At 46.6% G+C, this 19,676-nt stretch overlaps 3 protein-coding genes across 4 annotated transcripts in view; 1 reads left to right on the plus strand and 2 right to left on the minus strand.

Moving 5' to 3' along the window:
- Positions 1-1,376: 1,376 nt before the first annotated feature.
- On the minus strand, positions 1,377-3,043 carry sdhaf1 (succinate dehydrogenase complex assembly factor 1). 2 transcript variants are annotated; one of them, XM_082553527.1, is made up of 2 exons: positions 2,860-3,043; positions 1,377-1,981 (listed from the first exon to the last, which is right to left on the minus strand). In XM_082553527.1, exon 2 carries the CDS (start codon positions 1,809-1,811, stop codon positions 1,563-1,565), a length of 249 nt encoding a protein of 82 aa, XP_082409653.1. In that variant the 5' UTR covers positions 1,812-1,981; positions 2,860-3,043; the 3' UTR covers positions 1,377-1,562. The 2 variants fall into 2 exon arrangements, with proteins under 2 accessions (XP_082409653.1, XP_082409654.1); XM_082553528.1 differs by lacking the exon at positions 2,860-3,043 and adding an exon at positions 2,116-2,853.
- Positions 3,044-3,381: 338 nt separating this feature from the next.
- On the plus strand, positions 3,382-11,983 carry nudt18 (nudix (nucleoside diphosphate linked moiety X)-type motif 18). Its single transcript, XM_082553526.1, has 7 exons — positions 3,382-3,478; positions 3,567-3,739; positions 3,825-3,935; positions 7,789-7,891; positions 8,051-8,174; positions 9,269-9,393; positions 9,669-11,983. The coding sequence occupies exons 2-7, from the start codon at positions 3,569-3,571 to the stop codon at positions 10,049-10,051; spliced, it is 1,017 nt and encodes a 338-aa protein (XP_082409652.1). The 5' UTR covers positions 3,382-3,478; positions 3,567-3,568; the 3' UTR covers positions 10,052-11,983.
- An 840-nt stretch (positions 11,984-12,823) lies between these two features.
- LOC309718286 (protein FAM240B) overlaps positions 12,824-19,676 on the minus strand; it is a 7,305-nt gene continuing 452 nt past the window's right edge. The window contains exons 2-3 of the mRNA XM_082553369.1: positions 18,141-18,262; positions 12,824-13,022 (exon numbers count right to left, since the gene is read on the minus strand). Coding sequence (XP_082409495.1) covers positions 12,911-13,022; positions 18,141-18,262 — 234 coding nt within the window. The 3' untranslated portion in view covers positions 12,824-12,910. The remainder of the gene's footprint in view (positions 13,023-18,140; positions 18,263-19,676) is intronic.

Below are 19,676 nucleotides of genomic sequence, written 5' to 3' on the forward strand. Positions count from 1 at the left end.
GTCAAGACCGAGACCAAAAAGTCCTTAAACTGCAGCCAGATGCTGCTTCGTTTACGGGTGTCGGGCATATTATGTGTTTTTGCGATGCACAGCCCTCCTCACCGCTGTCTCTCACTCACTGAGAGGACAGACGCACGCTCCACGTGACTCTCACCCTCTCTGTTTTTCACACAATGATATTATCCTATATCCTCGCATGTGATTGGCCACAATATGGAGGGATTGGAGCATAGCTGAGCCCCTGTGTGAGAGCTGAGCAGCCAAAGGAAATTAAGTGAGGAGCGGCTCTCGCTCAGTGGGAGTCGAGTCTGATTCACTACAAAGCGCTCTGTAAGCACGGCTCTTAGAGCTGATGCTTTTGAAATGACACATCATCGAACGTTACGGTGTGTGTCATGGAAACTGTTGACTCCAGATCTCCCGACCACTATGTCGATCTGAGACGGCGAGACCGAGACAAGACGGAGACAAGACGGAGACCACGTAAAAGTGGTCTCGAGACATCAAGTCTACAGATAACCTTAAAAAAATACTGCAGTCGATCCAAAACAGAAGAAAACCATGAATCAACATGTGAACATGACCTGATGCTGCTGAAGTGAAGCAGAGCAAAGTTACAGAGGTTTGATTACAGACACAGCTGAGCAATCATTTGTAAAAGTTTACATTTCTTCGGTTTGAACGGCAGAAATGAGGCATTGTTGTCAGAGGCCGACAGCGCTGAACACCGCAGCACTGCTGCCTGATAAGCAGAGAATAATGCAGAAAACAGAGATTTGATGGTAAACTGGTGTCTGAGGACACTGAGAGAGCTGTGCAGGAAGTAAAAGCCAAAGTCAGAGCGAGTTCATGACGATGTTTATCAAGCGTGAAGCGTAGTTTGGACCTTCGTTTGCCGCAGGTTCAGAGAATTTTGGTTGGAGAGAGAAAACCTGCAGCATCAGAATCACTGAGCTTTCGCTCTTCAGCCCTGACGGTGAGTCCGTGACGTCGGGTGAACGATCCACACTCTGTGTTTACATGTTTCTGCTCTCATTTACTGTTTCGGCTGTTTGCTGGTTGCTGAAATAGTTTTGTGAGATTCTGGCGTTTCTGGCAAAATACATTTATATTTAAAAATCGATTCTAATGAATCGATTTCACTTTATTCAAACTAAAATCGACGGATTTTTTAAACCCACTCCTGCTCTGACTCCATTTAAGCTCCTTTAAATAATTTCCTGTGTAAAAACTGAAACACGAGGTTTCCCTCGTTTCAGTTTCCTTGGAAACAAACAAACAAACTTTTTAATTTTCTTTGTAATGCCTGAAAAAAAATAGTCACATCACTCTTCATTTACCCAGAATGCAGTGCAGACGCATGAAAACAATATGAATGATATTTCAGAGGGAGACATGAAGCCTCACAGACACATTTTATTGTTCCAGACAGCAGATAAATTCATTACTGTCAACATTTGTTTCACTGCAGCTTGTATCGCTGCTGCGACCTTCACAGCCCGTCTCCTGAGCACAATGGCAGCAGTTTGACGGTGCCGGCGTCTTTCGGAGGTCACGCGGTTTCAGCCGCGCTCTTTGGGTTTGGAGAAGGAGCCCAGCTGTTTGGTGTTGGCGTTCCTCAGCTGCTCCAGCTGCCGCTGGCCCCGTCGGTATAAATACTCAATGTGCATCACGTCCGTCTTCTTGATGCGGGAGTTCTCTCGGAACTCGTCGCGGATTCGGGGGAGGAAGCCCGGTTTGTCCTGCCCGGCTCGCAGGAACTGCCGGTACAGAGCGAGGACCTGCTTCTGCAGCTTACTGTGCCGCAACATCAGACCGAGTCAGCAGAGACAAGAGTCCAATCAGAGAGCAGCTATGCACACATGACGCTCCAACACCGGCGTGTCTCCAGCTGCGCTCCCTCACACGCCCACTCTGAACACACCACGAGGCTCAGCTTCACCTGTTTCTTCTCATTCAGGGTCTTAAAGAAGACCTTTGCCTGCAGGAAGAACACAAAGAGAACCGAACAACAAAACAGCGTTCAGGAAGGTTCATCGCGTCACGGTCGCTGATTTTATTCTCTCACAGGAGAAAACTGACACCTTGAAGACACAACAGAAGGCGTCTGCTCACCTGCAGCTCCATATTTATATCCTGCAAGAACAGCTTTGCATCAGTCAAAGTTCAAAATAATCCTTCTTTAGCTCACGTTCTCTCTGTCTGCCTCCTAGCATGCCTTCCTCCTCTCCTCCTCTCCTCCGGTCAACAGCAGCACAGTTCCCCCTGAGCCAGACTGAATATAACAAATGTTCTCCTTCTACCTGCTTGTTTTTATTTCGAATGCATTCACTGGAGTTCTGATGAAGGAACACGTGTTTGTGTCTCTCTGTTTCCATTAATGTGGTCTGATCTTTAACTCATGTGTGTTTCATATTCCCGCACAAGCATGAACGTGCACGCGAGCCCCGACTGTGCACACAGGTGTCGACGTAAAAGCACGTTTTTATTTCAGTAAAGATTCTTCCTCCGTCCTTTTTTACCCCCCGCCTCTGCTGATTTTCTCATCACTGATTGTTTTCTGTGATAACTGAGCTCACCCGGCACACGTTATAACAACAACAGCGTTTAGGTGTGTCTCTCACTAAAACACATTTCAGCTAAAATAACATAAATAATTGATCTTTGGATTCTGACTGGATCCTTTGACCCTCCTGAGTAACAGTTTTTACAGTAACACATACAGTAGTATTAGCATTACTTATATTATAGTACTACACGCAGTATTACCAGCAGCTGTGGCTTATGAAAGTAACCCACAGCCGGCTGCTGGACCTCAGGATTGATCAGCGAGAGCGATCAGTTCAACTTCCTGTTTACCTGACGGAGTTCCGCTCGGACCGGTTCGGACCGGCTCCGCTGCTTCACCTGTTTGTCCTATTCCACCGTCACAGGTACGTCTCCCGGCTCTCTGTGACCTTATTGCGTTATAACACCGGCCTGAGTCGCAATGACCAGGACAAACTACAAAACACGTGATTTCCGGGTCAGATTTTCACAATAAAGCACGCGCACAGACAAATAAAAGCTAATACCCGTTTTAAGAACGCTGCTCCTGATTGGTTAGAGCTCAGTTACCTTCTGATGTATTCATCTTAATTTGTACCGTCCAAATCGCCCGTGGGGGGGTGTTCGAGTGGGTTAAAAGCTCTTACTGCGGCGGCGCGGAACAGGAAGATTAGTAGCACTTCCGGTGTCACCTTCTGGAGTCAAATGTCAAAACAGGCGAGCTGAAGCAGTTGGGCTCGTGCTTTTATCACCGGCATCTGTTTCCGGGGGAAGGCTTCCGTGATTTATGACGCCGGTACCTGCGGAGAAAGTAACGAAGTACTTTTAGTGAACTACAGTTTTCAGGATTCAGATCCGACAGTAAGAGAGGAAGCTCTCCCAGCTTCTGTCACACCTGGTAGAGACCAGAAACACCACACCTGGATCACAGGTGAGCCTCTGCGCGCTTGCAGTCACAGCCTCGAGCTTTGAGGTGTTTTTTTAGCTGATGAAGACGCTCTCTGTTCTTCCTCTTACAGACATGGAGATGACAGCTGAGGAACAGCAGCAGGTGGAGGAGCAGGTGGAGAGGCTGCTGAGTGGGCAGGGGTCAGAGGTCACTGTGTGTGATGTGGGCCTGGAGCAGAGCAAACCCGCCACTCTGAGGAAGAACGTCACCTACATCGTCTGTGCTGTCATCTTCAATGAAAAGGTGAACAGAGGTCACCACAGGTAGCCACTCAGTCTCATCAATACCCTTAAATGATCAATTATTTAATTAATTAACACTCCTTCAGGAGGAGGTGCTGATGGTCCAGGAGGCCAAACCGGACTGTTACAAACAGTGGTATCTTCCTGCTGGGAGGGTGGAGGTGGGAGAGAGCCTGGAGGAGGCAATGAAGAGGGAGGTGAGTGAGGAGGAGCCTGAAGCTGCAGCTCCTCCAGCGTCCAGCAGGGGGAGCAGTGAGTCAGTCCCCATAGACTCCCATGTTAAAACAAACCTGTTTACAGCCTGATACACAAACAGTTTGGTCTCTGTGGATCATATACTCCTTCATAACAGCTGTATGCGGAAGAGCGTTTCTATTACTCACCTGTTCAAATTGTATTAAGGCTTAAAATTTGCATTAATAGGGGCGTGGCCTCTTTGACTGACAGGTAGATGGTGGTACAGGTGGCTGTAGCAGCTAGCTGTGCTAGGCTTCACCTTAACTAATGGGAGTCCCTGAACTGGACCTCTGGACCGTGTTTGTGCTGTCGGAGCCTTTTGGAGCGTTTTAACGACATCATGTGACCAATAATATGCCTGCTGTGATGTCACTGTAGAAACAGAGCATCCGAGGAGGCGGAGCTACAGTTCAGATATTACTGAGCACTGATTAGCAGATATGTGTTTGTGTGATGTTTGCATAAGGTCTGTGAATGCAGCTTCCCAACTTTCTAACCAAGATATGTAGCATTAATTAACTCCTCCCACTTGACCAAATACGATCACTTAAGGTTGAAAAAGTCAAAATACTGAAATAACAGTTTGTTTTTTCATTGGGTAAGCACTGCCCTCCTTGCTTGCCCTGACAAAACAACACTGCTTTGCAGACATCAGGAGGCGAGGAGGAGGAGTGATCTGGCTTTAACCTCAGTGTTATGTCACCTGTGTGAACATGTTTTGTTTTTTTTGTATGTCAATAAAATGTCTGAAAATTCATAATCAGAGACTTTGTGGAGCCCCAGGTGGACATTAGAGGAACTGCAGGTTTTGGGGTTTCAGTGTTTTCTTGTCTTTTTAACTCTTTTATTAAGAAAGTACATTGAACATAACAGTAGTATGACTCTCTACATTGCTTTTGCTTTCAGATTTGTAAACTTATAGTTGAAATATAAAACCCGTAAGAACTTGGGTTGGGGGTAGTGGGGCAGCCAAGTTAGCTTCGCATTATTAAGGTTTCAAAGCTTTGAAATGCCCCCTTGCGGACAGATGATAATAATTGGTTAGGCCTGTTGGACTCCAGTTCTTGAAGCTCTTATCGCACTGATTCAGGGTAAAGTCTGAGTCATATACGCACTATCTAAAGACTTTAGAGGCATTTCCAAACCACAAATTCTTATTGCTTCACTCCAAGCAGATATCATTACTCGTAGTGTTGGTTCATCTGGCAGGTTTGTTTTGTTCTGTAGCTTTGTGTCTGATATTAAAGCTGTAGCTGGTATTACTTTAACATTTGTTCCTTCCAGATCTTTCCATCCCACAGTGTAATCTAAACAACAGAGACATATCAATGGCCTTAACTGAGCTGCACAGTAATACTCTCATAGACTTAGAGGGTTTTATATTTAACTCTGGCTTTGTTCCCTTTCCAAATGTATTTTGACAGCAGTCTATCCCACTCCACAAACTGTTTTTGTGGTGTGGGAATCTGTAGCGACCGAAACAAATACAGCATGTTTAATCTAATGGCTTCAATCCTAGAGTGTAGGTCCAATAAAGGGATGGGATTCAGAATCAGAATCAGAATACTTTATTAATCCCGAGGGAAATTAGGGATCCCATCTTTGTATATCAGATTTTATGGATTCATTCACAGGACCATAGTTGGCATCAAACATTTTGGTGACGTCACGATGTATTACCCCCCTACGTACCTAATGCTACCTGCGTCCCATTTCCATTTACAGTGATTCTTCATTTCGATTGGTGGATCGTAGTTTAGAGTTAGTACCTGCGTTTTGTTTACATTAACCTTGTATCCCGAGAAACTCTGAGAGCATTTCCATGATTTTGGGGAGTGCCTGTGTGGGACAGGATGTAGTAGGTCGTCGGTGAACAGTGCTAATGTCTGGTCCCCTCCTGCTGTTCTTACTGTCTCTGCCTGATCCACTGATGGTTCTGTAAACAAGTTGTTTCTGCTGATTAAACGAGCTTCACAGCGTAGCTTCTACTGGACATGTACTTATTGGCTTCCACTGCCGTGTCGTAAATCTTTGTTTATCGGTATATTTCACCTTAGCTAAGCTGGAGGGGATCTGCTGCTCTTTCAGGGTCTCGCACACGTTGGCGTATTCTCTTGGTTTTTTTAGAATCGGGGGGTTAGTCAGGGTCCAAGCTCACTTGGTTGGAGGTAAATCCTCTGTTCTGCCATGCCGTACGAAGCAGAAGTTCCTTTGTTTTGAAGCTGAGGAATTTCACAATAATAGATCGCAGGGGAGCGTCGCCTGGGGGTGGTGCGCCCGTTCGATGCGTACGTCAAGTTCATCTTTGGACGGCCCCAGGCCTTCCCGCGGAAACTTCTCAACAAACTCACTCACTGTTGTAGAGCCCGCTCTGCTGTCTCGGGTACAGCAGAAATGCATTTGTTCTCTCTTCCTGTACGGCTCTGTAGGTCTGTCAGTTTATCCTCCACCTTGTAACAGCAGTCTGGCGAGGAAGGAGCGGCTAGCAGGTCCAGCGGGCATGAGGTGTGGAGGTTAGCCGGATAACTCGAAGCCAGTCAGTTAAATTAAAGAACAGACCTTTATTCATTGTCAGCAACATAAGACCATACAAGCCAGGTCTCCACGGCTCTACTCTGTCCGTACATACATGTGCGGGGATCGGTAATCCCGGCGCCAGGCCGTTACAATGGTGAGGTCTGTCCTGAGAGCAGAACACGAGCAGCATGTAATGGCTGCCACGCTATACTCACACACCCACTAGGAGACTCCGCCAACTACTACAATAGTAGGGCAACCCCCCTAGTGGTGCGATAACACAATAAGGGTTGTTACAACCTTCACCTGTAGCTTTATTTTTTCAATCATGGCGACCTCGGTGTTCTCGATCCTGCCCTCAGCCTCGTCCAGTCTGGCGCTCACCTTTAGGATTTCTTCCTTGATCTCCCCAGTTGTGCACTGTTTTCTTGGCGAAAGTCTTTTATTTCCTGTAACAGTGTCCAAGTCAGCCATATTTCAGCCGTTGCCTGCTGGGGTTGATTCACAGTGTGCGGCAGCAGGTTTGCAGTGAGAGGAGAAAGGTATCAGCCTGGAAGCTATCATTATTTTCCCACCGTTAAACTACCACTTCATTGCCACCTCCGAGTATTGGTTTGGTGTATTTCGCTCACCCCCTTCTTTATTCACCTCGAGGTGCTGCCATCACAGTGACGTTCAAATCGGAAGTCCGTTTCAGTGTTTTCTTTCATTAAAGATGATATTTGGGAGATGACATGAAGCTTTATGGAACTTAAATTAAATGTGTAGTTTTTTTTAAAGGCCATCATTAGAAGGGACTGCACATTGATGAGTTTCCAGGTTGCCTCTGATTTCTGCTGCAGTATTTAAAGCTGCCCTGTGTTGAGCAGCAGCTTTGTGAGATGTTTGCTTCAGCTATAAATTCAGTGTCACACTTTTCCTGCTATCCGTGTCGGATCACAGGCGCAGCAGTCCGAGCCGGCCTGCACAGAACTTCGTGCTTTCCATCCCAGACTCGGCTCAGGAGGACGTAATGCTGTGAAAGGATCTCCGTCCTCTCTGTGATCACCACCCTGCTACAAACAGCAGTCTTGCTTATTGCTGCTCCTCTGACTGAAGAGCGAGCTGCTTGGTTGGTCTTTAGAAGAAGTGTTGAGTGATGCATCAAACGCACCTCTTTGTGTGAGGGTACTCAGATAAAAAGCTGATGAGCAGCGCTGGGATGTCTTTGATCTGGGTTTCAGGTTTTGTTGAACCAGCTCATGCAGAGAAAGCCTGGCTTTGTCTTCCATCAGCTGCGGCTCTCTTTGTCTGCAGGTGAAGGAGGAGGCGGGGTTTGAAAGTGAGCCAGTCACCTTGCTGCTCATCCAGGAGCAGGGACCTCAGTGGATCCGTTTCATCTTCCTGGCCAAGGTCACAGGTCAGAGGTCACACACTTTATTAGTGTTGAAGGGTGACCTTTTTACTCCGAGCCCCTGAACGCATCGTTAGCTTTGTCTGGTTTGAGGAAGCTGGGTGAATATGTGTATCACATGAAGGGCAGCAGAGTTTAAGGAGCGTGTCTCTCCTCTTCTGTCAGGGGGAAGTTTAAAGAGTCTGTCAGCAGCAGATCAGGAGTCTCTTCAGGCCTCGTGGTGGGACAGACATTCAGAGCTCCAACTCAGAGGGCGGGACATCCTCCGCCTCATCGAATCTGGACTGAAGTATGTAAACTCAGCGAAACACACCACAGAGTTGAGTTTAGTTATCGATTAACCTGCAGCATCACTTTAAATTCACATCAGTTTTATTTATGGAGTACCAGTGCACTTAAAAGATAGTGTCTGTCTCCTGAATCCAAACTGGAAGCTGGTTCCACAGAAGAGGGGCCTGAAAACTGAAGGCTCTGCCTCCCATTCTACTTTTAAATACTCTAGGAACAACAAGTAGGCCTGCAGAGCGAGAGCGAAGTGCTCTAATAGGGTGATATGGTACTACAAGGTCATTAAGATAAGATGGGGCCTGATTATTTAAGACCTTGTATGTAAGGAGCAGGATTTTGAATTCTGGATTTAACAGGAAGCCAAAACAGGAGAAATCTGCTCTCTCTTTCTAGTCCCTGTCAGGACTCTTGCTGCAGCATTTTGGATTAGCTGAAGGCTTTTCAGGGAGTTTTTAGGACTTCCTGATAATAATGAATTACAGTCGTCCAGCCAGGAAGTAATAAATGCATGAACTAGTTTTTCAGCGTCACTCTGAGACAGGATATTTCTAATTTTAGAGATGTTGCACAAATAGAAGAAAGCAGTCTTACATATTTGTTTAATATGTGCATTGAAGGACATGTCCTGGTCAAAAATGACTCCAAGGTTCCTCACAGAGTTACTGGAGGCCAAGGTAATGCCATCCAGAGTAAGAATCTGGTTAGATACCATATTTCTAAGCTTTTCAGGGCCGAGTACAATAACCTCAGTTTGATCTGAATTAAGAAGCAGAAAGTTAGCGGCCATCCAGGTCTTTATGTCTTTAAGACATTCCTGCAGTTTAACTCATTGGTGTGTGTTATCTGGCTTCATGGACAGATAGAGCTGGGTGTCATCTGCATAGCAGTGTAAATGTATGCTATGTCTTCTAATGATGCTGCCTAAGGGAAGCATGTATAATGTAAACAGAATTGGTCCTAGCACTGAACCCTGTGGAACTCCATAATTAACCTCAGTGTGTTTAAAAACTTCCTTTATCTGAGTTGTTCAGCCTCTTTTTGATCTGTACAATGTTGACGTGGCGACTCCTGACTTTCCTGCCGTGCTGCCTTCAGGTACCGTCTGAGTCCCTGCCATCCTGTCACGCTACCCTTAGACCTGAGCTGCCGTCACGTGGTGCAGAGACTCATGTTGGTCTTCGTCGGTGCTGAGGAGCACATCTGGGTTCTGCTCATCAGAGGTACCAAACTCACTCGTTAGCACTGACAGAAAACTTCACGCACTCTACAGTTTGGCTTTTTTCCTGAAAACACGGCCGAGTTAAAGTGTTTTAAGTGTGACATCTTCCTAAATAACCTGTAATTAAGTAGGACCCTGAGCCTCAGTAACAGACTGAACTAAATTAAATAATGCAATATATTAGAAAGTTACAAATATAAGAAACAGTCCTAATATATATAAATACCTCAATGATAAATATCCAGAATATTACAGACGTGATTTTTTTGCTGGCAGCCCCGGAGCCCCACCTCCCAACAGCGGCGGCGGTGAGGACCCACGCGGTGACCTGGGCGGCCAACATGGTGGTGCAGGAAGCCATGCAGTCGGCTTACTACGACCATGATGTCAACACGCTGGGCGTGCTCAGTCTGCAGCACAACGGCCGACAGAATGGCAAGACGGACGGCGTGTGCTTCAACACACTGGTGGCGCTGACGCCTGACCACGTCCAGCGCGATGAGGACGGGCGCAAGGTGGAGTGGACACCGACGGGGCAGCCTCCGCGTGTGGAGCACCCTCGCTACGTCTGGCATGAAGTCCAGAAACAAACGCTGAGGGAGAAACTGCTGGAGAAAACCAGAAACGCCGCCCTGGTACCGATCCACAGCCTGTACTGACCGCCGGCGCTGGGCGTACAGGGACGACACCAACTGTACTCTTTGACAAGAACGAGAAGTTTTAGGTTTTATTCTGAAAGGCAATCTATGCCAGTAACTGCAGCAATAAAATGAAAGATGATGACTGTCAGGGAATCACTCCGACCGCCCCCAGACTGGAGCTCCCGGGGTCGTCGGGGGCGGTCCAGGGTGGGGGGAGGGACCTCAGAGCCTTACTGGTCCTCTATCATGTAGATTACGAGTTACTAATTTGTTGTGAAATTCTGTCTTCAGCTGATTAAGGACATGTTCAGCATCGCTCACTGACCTGTGGAGAAGCTGATCATCTGCTCGCTGCTCTTGACGAAGGCGGTCGCACTTTTCTCCTCTCCTCCTCCTCTCCCTTATCTTCCCTGCTTAGCCTCTTGTGTCCTTGTCTAGTCTCGTGGTTTTTGTATTACTTTTCCCTGAACACTCTCTCACAGTCTGTTCTCTAAAACCTAAAAGAGAATTATGGATTTGATCAACTGGTTGCTAAATGCAATCGACACCCTTTTCTCAACGAGAAGTCTGGGCTCGGGTGAGCCTGAGTGCTGAAGATATCTACCTATGAACCATGATAACAGGGTTCTGATCGGAGCTGGCTTGGCCCTGACTTATCGCAGAATTAAGGAAGCGGAACCAGCTGTTCAAACCCCCACAAGGCTGCCCGCTGGGATTGAAACGATGGGAGAGGCGTGAGTTTCTCAAAATGGGCTCATTGAGTGCAGCACAGATAAGATCTTGGAGAGGCTACGGCTGCTGTGAACACTCAGAATAAGATCTCTGACTGCAGACTGGATACATCTTGGAGAAGCTCACTGCGGTCGTGAGTTCTCAGTTTTCCAGGGAAAATTAATACAAAAAACACGAGACTAGACAAGGACATAAGAGGCTAAGCAGGGAAGATAAGGGAGAGGAGGAGGAGAGGAGAAAAGTGCGACCGCCTTCGTCAAGAGCAAGAGCAGAATCGGCTCCTTGAGCACAAGAAATGACAACATCACAGAACGCAAGTATGGCAAAGCTCGCGGCTCTCCAATGGGAGATTGAGAGACCAGTGTTGGACTGTACAACTGCTTTGAAATTCATATGAGTTGTTCGCACTAAAGTAAAAAGCACCATCACTTCATGCGGATACCCCTTTGGCGCCAGCGGCGGTCTCAAGGCTGGAGCTGAACAACAACTCCCTGATAACGACTGTGTTGAGTCTGTTCTTCCCATTCCATGTAAGGCCACCTGGGTTGGCTGGAAGACTGTTTAGTTAGCCTGGCAGGGAGGAGGACACTGTCTCAGCTGAACTATGGACACACACACATACATATACACTGATATGCACACACTCATCCCCCCTCCCTTTCCAAACGCCTTCGATGCTTATTCCCTTCCGATGCTGACGGGGATCAAGGAGACCAGCGCACGCAGGCCCGGATGTGCTGTCTAAGTCGGCGGTCTCTCACCTTTACCCATCCCTGTTGCTTGTCATGTGTTTCTTTGGTGTATTAAGAGTTTTTTCATGTGCAGAGGTGTTTTTTTCTGTTCTCAAACTGATCTCCCTGTTGGAGCTCAGTCTGGGGGGAGTTATTTTTTTTCTTTTTTTCTTTTTTTTAAACATTTATTTATTGGTTTTAACCGGTTTTACACGATGCACCGTGAGCAAAAATAAATAAATAAATTAATAAATTAATAATAAAATTAAATAAATAAATAAAAACAAAACCACAACATACACACATATTTTTTTCTCCTTATCTTTCCTCATCTGGTGCTTTTTCCATTGTTATACCTCTCTGTCCTGTCTTCCCCATGTGATGTTTGTGTAATGTATGTATGGTCGGAGGGCAATAGGTCGGCAGCCTTATGAAATTTCCCCTTGTGGGACTAATAAAGGTATATCAAATCAAATCAAAATCACTTCACAGCTGGGTTGGATTATTCTATAATAACGTCGTTCATGAGTATGTTCATATCATTATCTACATGTGCGACGTATTTAATAACTAAAGCTGTGTGGTACAGCTGGGGCCCCCTTAAAGCCCCCCCTGCATGCTGCACTGCTGGAAAGAGAAAAAAGCAGAAATTATTATTGTCATTATTTTTAAATATATGTGTTTATAAATAAGTCTAAAGTTTCCAAAATAAAGAAAAAAACACTGGTGGGGAAAAAGTCACTATGACTTCCTAAACATATGTTAAACAGAAACAACGCCCCCTGGTGGCCAAAGTCTTAAATTCTGCAGAGAATAATTCATAAAATTAACTTTTTTATGCTTCTGTAGAAAAACAACTGAAAACTTAAAAAGTTTGTATTTGTGAAGCTGCTGTGAGAAAACTTGAAATGACTGAAGAGTGAATTTAAAATATTTAATAGTTGTTTTTATTTCAGTTACGTTCCAAACACTGACCCAGCTCTGCTGTTTGCTGGTGTTGAAGGGGACTGATGGTTTTGTCACTAATGGTCACTTATAGATTATTTATTGGTTCACACGCTGCATGTGGCCGGCGTCGGAAACTCCTTCATGTTCCCACCTTTACTGGACTGAACGTTCAGCCCCTCCTCGAGGTTTGTTCCTGTTTGTCCAGCAGATGGCGCCATGTTGGCGGTCAGAGGCTTCAGAGTGAGTCTCAGTGATCTTTACACCTGCTGCAGAATCAGCACAGCCTGACACTGCTGGCTCTGATGCACTGATGTGTTTGAGATGCAGGAAATAAAACAGAACGTTCAAACTCTGACTCTGAATGAATCACAGACGCGTCTATTTTCCAGCTCTTTATTTCTCTCACACAGCAGCAGGAGGAGACGCGGTTGTTGGCTCAGCAGCTCTACGGCGAGTTATCGGGGGCTCAGGTCTGGTCAGCTGACGGCTCCATCTTCATCTTCCTCATGTAGTTGTCATTGAGGTTCTTCAGGTGTTTGGTTCGGTTCTCCAGACGGACCAGCCACTCCCCCCTCAGCCTGAAACACACAGGAAGGACGGTTACATTACATCATGCCAGCGCATCACATGACACCATGTAGTCAAACTCCACCCCCATCTTGCTGTTACACACACTGCACGTGCTCAGCAGTGGTTCTGCAGACCTACAAAGGTCACGCAGGTTTGTGACCTTTTATAAACCACCTGCTTCAGCTTTCGGTTTTCGTTCTTATGGTTCCGGCCTTAAAGCTACCGTGTCAGGGTGAGCGTCATCATATTCATTAACAGTATTTTAAGAGGATCTGATCGTAACAGCGATGCCTGGAGGTGGTCGGTGGCGTGCAGCAGTGCTGAGGTCAGAGCTTCAGAGCTTAATGAGCTCTGAGTCTGCAGCAGATCTGGTGTCCTGGTGACAGCTGCGGCGTTATCGCTGTCGCATCAGCGCTTTTATTTCACCAACACCCACGAGCGTGCTCGCCTGTCTCTGTGAGGCTCGATGAAGAAAGAACACCTCGTGCTGCTTTCTTCTTCTTCTGTTTGGCTGCACGTCACAGACAAATCCTTCACCTTCAGTCTCAGTACTTGACTTCCCTTACAGTGCTCACAGATACGATTTCACCTGAATGACCTCTGAAGGTTTCATCTAAATAAGTTCAAACAGTATTTCTGCTCAGGTTTTGTTGCTTCTGCATCTGTTTTCATTCTCTGTGCTGCAGTTTTCATCTTTATTGACAGAAACTACTGGAACACTGCTCTGTGCCAAAGAAACTGAGCTGCACCGCGTCCGATTCAACTCTCTGACCGGATGTTATTGGCTGCTGATGTCACTGATGGGATGTTATTGGCTGCTGATGTCACTGATGGGATGTTATTGGCTGCTGATGTCACTGATGGGATGTTATTGGCTGCTGTCTGTAGGAAGAAGGCGTTTCTCCTTAAAGATGGTGGAGAGGTCAAATCATCACAAGTTGCCAGCCTGCCAGTCCAAACTTTTTTCTGGTCCTTCCTTTGGGACACACCTGAGGACAGAGGCTGTTTGAGGGGTCAGGGTGTACGTTATGTCACTGAAAGGCTTCACAACCACAGGTGCACAAACGTGCGGCAGACAGGAAGCGACTCCAGGACACAAAGGCAAAGAAATAACAGACGTTCGTCTGTGAGGCGTCACATGTTTGAGTGTAACCCAACCCTCGCCATCAGCTGTCCTCACCAGCTCTTTGTCGCCTTCCTGTCAAGTTTTTCGGATTATTCCATTTGTCCTGATAATCTTCCTGATGTCAGCCGAGGCAGACAGACGGACAGGTAGGCATCTCGCTCCTCTGCACCAGGAGCAGAGGAGCGAGATGCGAGATTTTTTTACGGGTTGTATGGAAGCCCCAAACGCAATTTCATTGTTCTTGACAATGACAATAAATAAATACTTGACTTGACCAACGCTTTAAGACCTTCATCTGACACAAAGGTGTTGCTGAAGCAGCATCAGAGTGATTCAAGTCCAGCCCGGCTCACTGGTTTAGGTTAGCATTTCTCCTTTCAGCGTGCTGAGCACCGCCACTATGACGTCTCTTATCCACAGAAGTGCCAGCGACTCATCCAGAACCAGTTTCACACATTTTCACCAAAACATGTGGGGTCATTGCTCCAGGCTCAGTACTGCACCACAGTGACATCACTGAGTGTCTCACTATGATTGGCAGATGTCCTCTTCAGGTCGTCTCCTGGTGCACCTCTTGTTCTGCACCGGCTGTTTGCATGTGCTTCACTCTGAGATCACCACGAACCTCAAAGTTGTGGGTCCTGAATCACCAGTGTGACGCAGCGGTGCAGGAGGCGGTGCAGAGGTGCAGCTAAATTATAATCAGCCAGGCTAAGGTCTGGGATCTGCAGCGAGGACCTGCAGGATGAAGCTAACCTGTCAGCTGATCAGGAACAAAACGAAATGATTTAGAGAAGCCAGAGAGTCACGTTCAGCATTTTTCTCCTCCTCTGCTAAATATAATTAATATGACTGCAGCCACTTCCTGTGCTGTTGATGAGCTGCTTCTTCTACAACATCTGCTGCTATGACTGTGGCCATTCAGGCTCCTCTACTACTGCTACACCCTCTGCTTAGACTTAGACCTAAACACTACCACAGCGTCTGTAACTCCTCCCATTTCTGCAGCTTCTGCTCCCACTGCAGTGGGTCTACTAACCACAGGGTTTGTGGTTCAGTCCCTGGATCCTCCAGCTGCATGTTGAAGTGTCCTTGGGCAAACACTCCACCCTCAGGTGCCTCCATCAGAGCGTGAGTGTGAAGGTTTGGATAAAAGTTCTTCGGCACTGAAATACCCTTCCATGAACGGGGCGTGTCTCGCTCTGCTCTCCTGTGCTAGTCCAGCACGTCCACGCCTGCGATGACCTCTGTGTGTTTTACTGTTACAACCTCTCCTCCTGCTAACGCTTCGACTCCTCAGCTTCTACCTGAACTTTAAATTTAGTTTTACTTGTTTGGTGTTTGAGCTGCAGGCGAGGGGTGGAGGAGCACCGTCTAAAGAGGTGCCGCCTTATATCTGAGCTCCTGAAGCTGTGGAGGAGCTGTGATGATGTCACGGGTTCATGGCTCATCACTGTGTTTAATCTGATCCAAGTTTTCTTTCAGTTTTCATGAATGAATGTTTTTTTAAATGCAGATGTTTTGAAAATAAATGAATCTATTAAACGAGTGTGGAGGAACAATATAACTTGATTTAATTATAGATAAGTTTAGCTCTTGTAATTATGCACTCATATGTATTTTTATGCTCCATGGAGCTGTGGAGCTAACACTAATATCAGGACACTCTGGCCTCACACTGTGGACACGTCAGCAGAGAAAAGCCCCCACAGATCCTCACTGATGGACTCGCTGCAGCTCATTGAGAAAAGCAGAAACTGAGCGTGCTGAGCTTCACGTCGATGTCCTTTCATGAAACAAAATTAGTTTTGGCTTCAGCGACGCAGACGCACAGACCGAAGCATCCGTTAGATGATTATTAATATCAGAATATCTTCTAAATTCAGCTGCTGTGTCTGTGCTCGCGGCCGGCCTCCGTCACTCATCGCTCCGAGATTATCACCTCGGTGCTTCGCAGCACATTTTTCCAGCCCCTGCTCAGATCACACATAACGTACACAATTAGCGCGGACTAGAGTCGGGGTTAGAGGCAGCGGGGAGCCAGATAGCTGTGGAGTCGGGGGGTGCATGGTAATAGATAGCCGAAGGATTAGGAGATACACGGTAGTGATAGGTGGGGGATTAGGATACAGGGTAATGGATAGCAGAGGGATTACGTGAGATGAACTGAGGTTAAGGGGGGAGGAAGATGAGTGAGAGGGGTTAAGGCGGATAGGGCTAATAGCTGATGTAACATCAGGAGGTCAAGTTTAATAAGAGGATATAAGATAAATCAAAAGAGCAGCAGGACCGGGGCAGGAGGCTCCTCCATCAGTGGCAGCACTGACCTGTTCTGACCTTCTCGCTGAGTCTGCGTCACCGTGCTCACTCTTACCTCCTTCCACCAGGTGTGTTGTGTTAGTCACTTCCTGTTTTGAACCTGCTCCCAGTTTGTGTCACACCTGTGTGTGAGCTGTGCAGGATGTTAGCCGTGCTGATTCTTGTTCGATGGAGGATTTTGCTTTCCGGCCCCTCACCGTCTCAGCTCACTTTGTTGTCTTGATTAAACAACGGACTGATCAGAAGGACACCCGGGCAGACCCAGGACAGCCTGGAGACAACTTGTCTCTCTCTCGGTTGGTTTGAAGACTCCAGCCCGCCATCGTCCTGTTTCCTTTGCTTCCTTCAGAGCCCGGTGAGGCGAGGTCATGTTTCCGCTCATTAGTGCTCATCGTCTCTGACACCTTTAGCAGCCAGACGGTGTTAGAGGCTCGTGTGTTTGTGTTGGTATGTCCTGCAGCTCGCCGAGAGACGAGGCCGTTTGTAATGAGAGGATCTGTTTTTAGATGCGTCTATTTGCCACAAGGTCACATGGCTTCACCGAATGAAACCGCATTCATGCTCAGTTTGGTAACGGACGTCTGGCTCAAAGACCTCAACAGATGAAAGAAAGCGTTTGTAATTTAAGCCTCCACGAGAGACGCAGTGTGTGAATTACAAACAGCACGTTTATCAGGGTGTGTCTGAGGACAGCAGAGCATTCAGTGGGCAGGGAGCTCCAGCTGTCCCATAAAACCCAGTTACACCCAGAGAACAAAGGACAGGCTGAGTGCTGACAGGTAACCAGACCACAGAATAATCAGCGAATCACACAGAGACAAATAAAATGCAAGAAATTAAAGCTGAGAGTGGAACGAACCATGAAAACGAAACCGTTTAGACTGAAGATCAGTGACATTACAAATAAAACAGAAGAGTCCAAAAACCTTTCCACCAGAATAACAGTAACTGAAACCCGTGAGGACGCCAGTCCGTGTGCTCAGGTGGAACAAGCAGCTGAAGCGTCTCACTTTTCTCTGCAGTAAAACACGTGCAGCGAGCGCTCGCTGGTCCCTCACAACGTTTCACCCATCAGCTCAAACTCAAGCTGATGAAAGCCTGTCCATCATACTGTGACCTGACTGTGCAGTCAGTGCATAAACATCACCATAGTCTGGAGTTATTTCCATCAGCCGCTCAGATCTGAACACAAGCGGACCTGCAGTTGTCTCTTTGGCGAGGAAAACAAACTGCCCCTCTCTGTCTCAGCTCACTTTGCCTCCTTTGTCGTCTTGATTAAATAACTGACTGATGAGTAGGAGAGCCGGGCAGACCCAGGACAGCCTGGACACAGTTTGTCTCTCGGTTTAGCAGCTCACATGTACTTTAGAGGGAACGCTGACAACCATCACTGAGTGATATCCATTATCGCTGACTGCGTTTAGCCAGCTAACACAAAGAAAGTCTGGATATGTTTAACCTTTCTGCCAGCCTCATGACAGAAAAGAAGCTGTACGCAAAGATGGAGACAGGTGTGACCTTCAATACAACACTACAAAACTAAAAGTAAACTGAAGAAGAAGAAGATGACTAAACTTGGGTTAGACACAGTTTTTGACTAAATGCTAACCAGAGCCTCACATCATGAAGTTTTATAGAAACATGTTATGCGTTGACCGCTGGGCCGAAGGACGTCACTCACTTTTTGAGTGCGCTCTGGCTCATCCTCTGCTCCTCGCTGTCAGCTTGCTGAGTCTGAGTCTCGATCCTCCTCTCCCAGAACGTCTTAATGAGCTCTCTGTCATGGACCAGAGCCAGGTTCATCTGTAACAGCACGACAGGAGCACACACGCTGTCAACAGCCTGACCTCTGACCTCCATAGAAACACATCGCTGCACATAGTTGACCTTTAACCCCTTCTTCCACTCGGTCCATGATGTCAGCACTCTGCAGTCTTCTTTGGTGTATTTGGGTTCATTATCCTGCTGCAGTGTGAGTCCTTCAAACCCACAGGATGGAGCATGAGCTCCTGCTTCTCCTCGGTCAGGGTGGAGCTTTTAATCTCACCATGTTTCAATCTGCTCCTCACATACAAGGTCTTAAATAATCAGGCCCCATCTTATCTTAATGACCTTGTAGTACCATATCACCCTATTAGAGCACTTCGCTCTCGCTCTGCAGGCCTACTTGTTGTTCCTAGAGTATTTAAAAGTAGAATGGGAGGCAGAGCCTTCAGTTTTCAGGCCCCTCTTCTGTGGAACCAGCTTCCAGTTTGGATTCAGGAGACAGACACTATCTCTACTTTCAAGATTAGGCTTCAAACTTTCCTTTTTGCTAAAGCATATAGTTAGGGCTGGACCAGGTGACCCTGAATCCTCCCTTAGTTATGCTGCAATAGATGTAGGCTGCTGGGGGATTCCCATGATGCATTGAGTTTTTCCTTTCCAGTCTCCTTTCTCACTCACTATGTGTTAACAGACCTCTCTGCATTGAATCATATCTGTTATTAACCTCTGTCTCTCTTCCACAGCATGTCTTTATCCTGTCTTCCTTCTCTCACCCCAACCAATCACAGCAGATGGCCCCGCCCCTCCCTGAGCCTGGTTCTGCTGGAGGTTTCTTCCTGTTAAAAGGGAGTTTTTCCTTCCCACTGTCACCAAAGTGCTTGCTCATAGGGGGTCATGATTGTTGGGTTTTTCTCTGTATGTATGATTGTAGGGTCTACCTCACAATATAAAGCACCTTGAGGTGACTGTTGTGATTTGGTGCTGTGTAAATAAAATTGAATTGAATTGAATCTGAGCTTCACCCACAGTGTGTATGTAAGGTGGGCATAACAGCTGTGATGTCATCCATCTGCTAATGAACCCTGTAGCATTATAACATCCATCCAGCCTGTCCCAGCTGTCATAGGGCAAGAGGTGGTGTACACCTGAACAAGGGCCTCTAAATATGCACATTAGTCAGGATAAAGCAGAGGATCTGCAGCCTTGAGTAAGCTAACATTGTGTATCCTCTTTGGCTGCTCTAATGGAGTAGTTTCAAATTTTTTAGATAAATAAAAAGACGTCAAAACCAGACAAACTATTTCTTAAAATCACATTATGTTAAAATCTGGTAAAGCAAACAACCACATTTGTTGTTATTGTTAGATAAGATAAGATAACCTTTACTAGTCCCGCGTGTGGGAAATTTGTTAATTTGTTGTGTTGTAGAAACAGCAAGCTGCAGTTTATA

This window comes from Aulonocara stuartgranti, assembly GCF_965226115.1.
Source record: "Aulonocara stuartgranti genome assembly, chromosome: 12".
Lineage (NCBI taxonomy): Eukaryota > Metazoa > Chordata > Actinopteri > Cichliformes > Cichlidae > Aulonocara > Aulonocara stuartgranti.

What these genes read in the sequence shown, in the direction of transcription:
- sdhaf1 (XM_082553527.1), bottom strand. Translation starts at nt 1,811, where the DNA reads ATGTTGCGGCACAGTAAGCTGCAGAAGCAGGTCCTCGCTCTGTACCGG.
- nudt18 (XM_082553526.1), top strand. Translation starts at nt 3,569, where the DNA reads ATGGAGATGACAGCTGAGGAACAGCAGCAGGTGGAGGAGCAGGTGGAG. An exon ending in CTGTCATCTTCAATGAAAAG is followed by an intron (nt 3,740 to 3,824) that starts GTGAACAGAGGT and finishes ACACTCCTTCAG; the next exon opens with GAGGAGGTGCTGATGGTCCA. An exon ending in CTGGGTTCTGCTCATCAGAG is followed by an intron (nt 9,394 to 9,668) that starts GTACCAAACTCA and finishes TTTTGCTGGCAG; the next exon opens with CCCCGGAGCCCCACCTCCCA.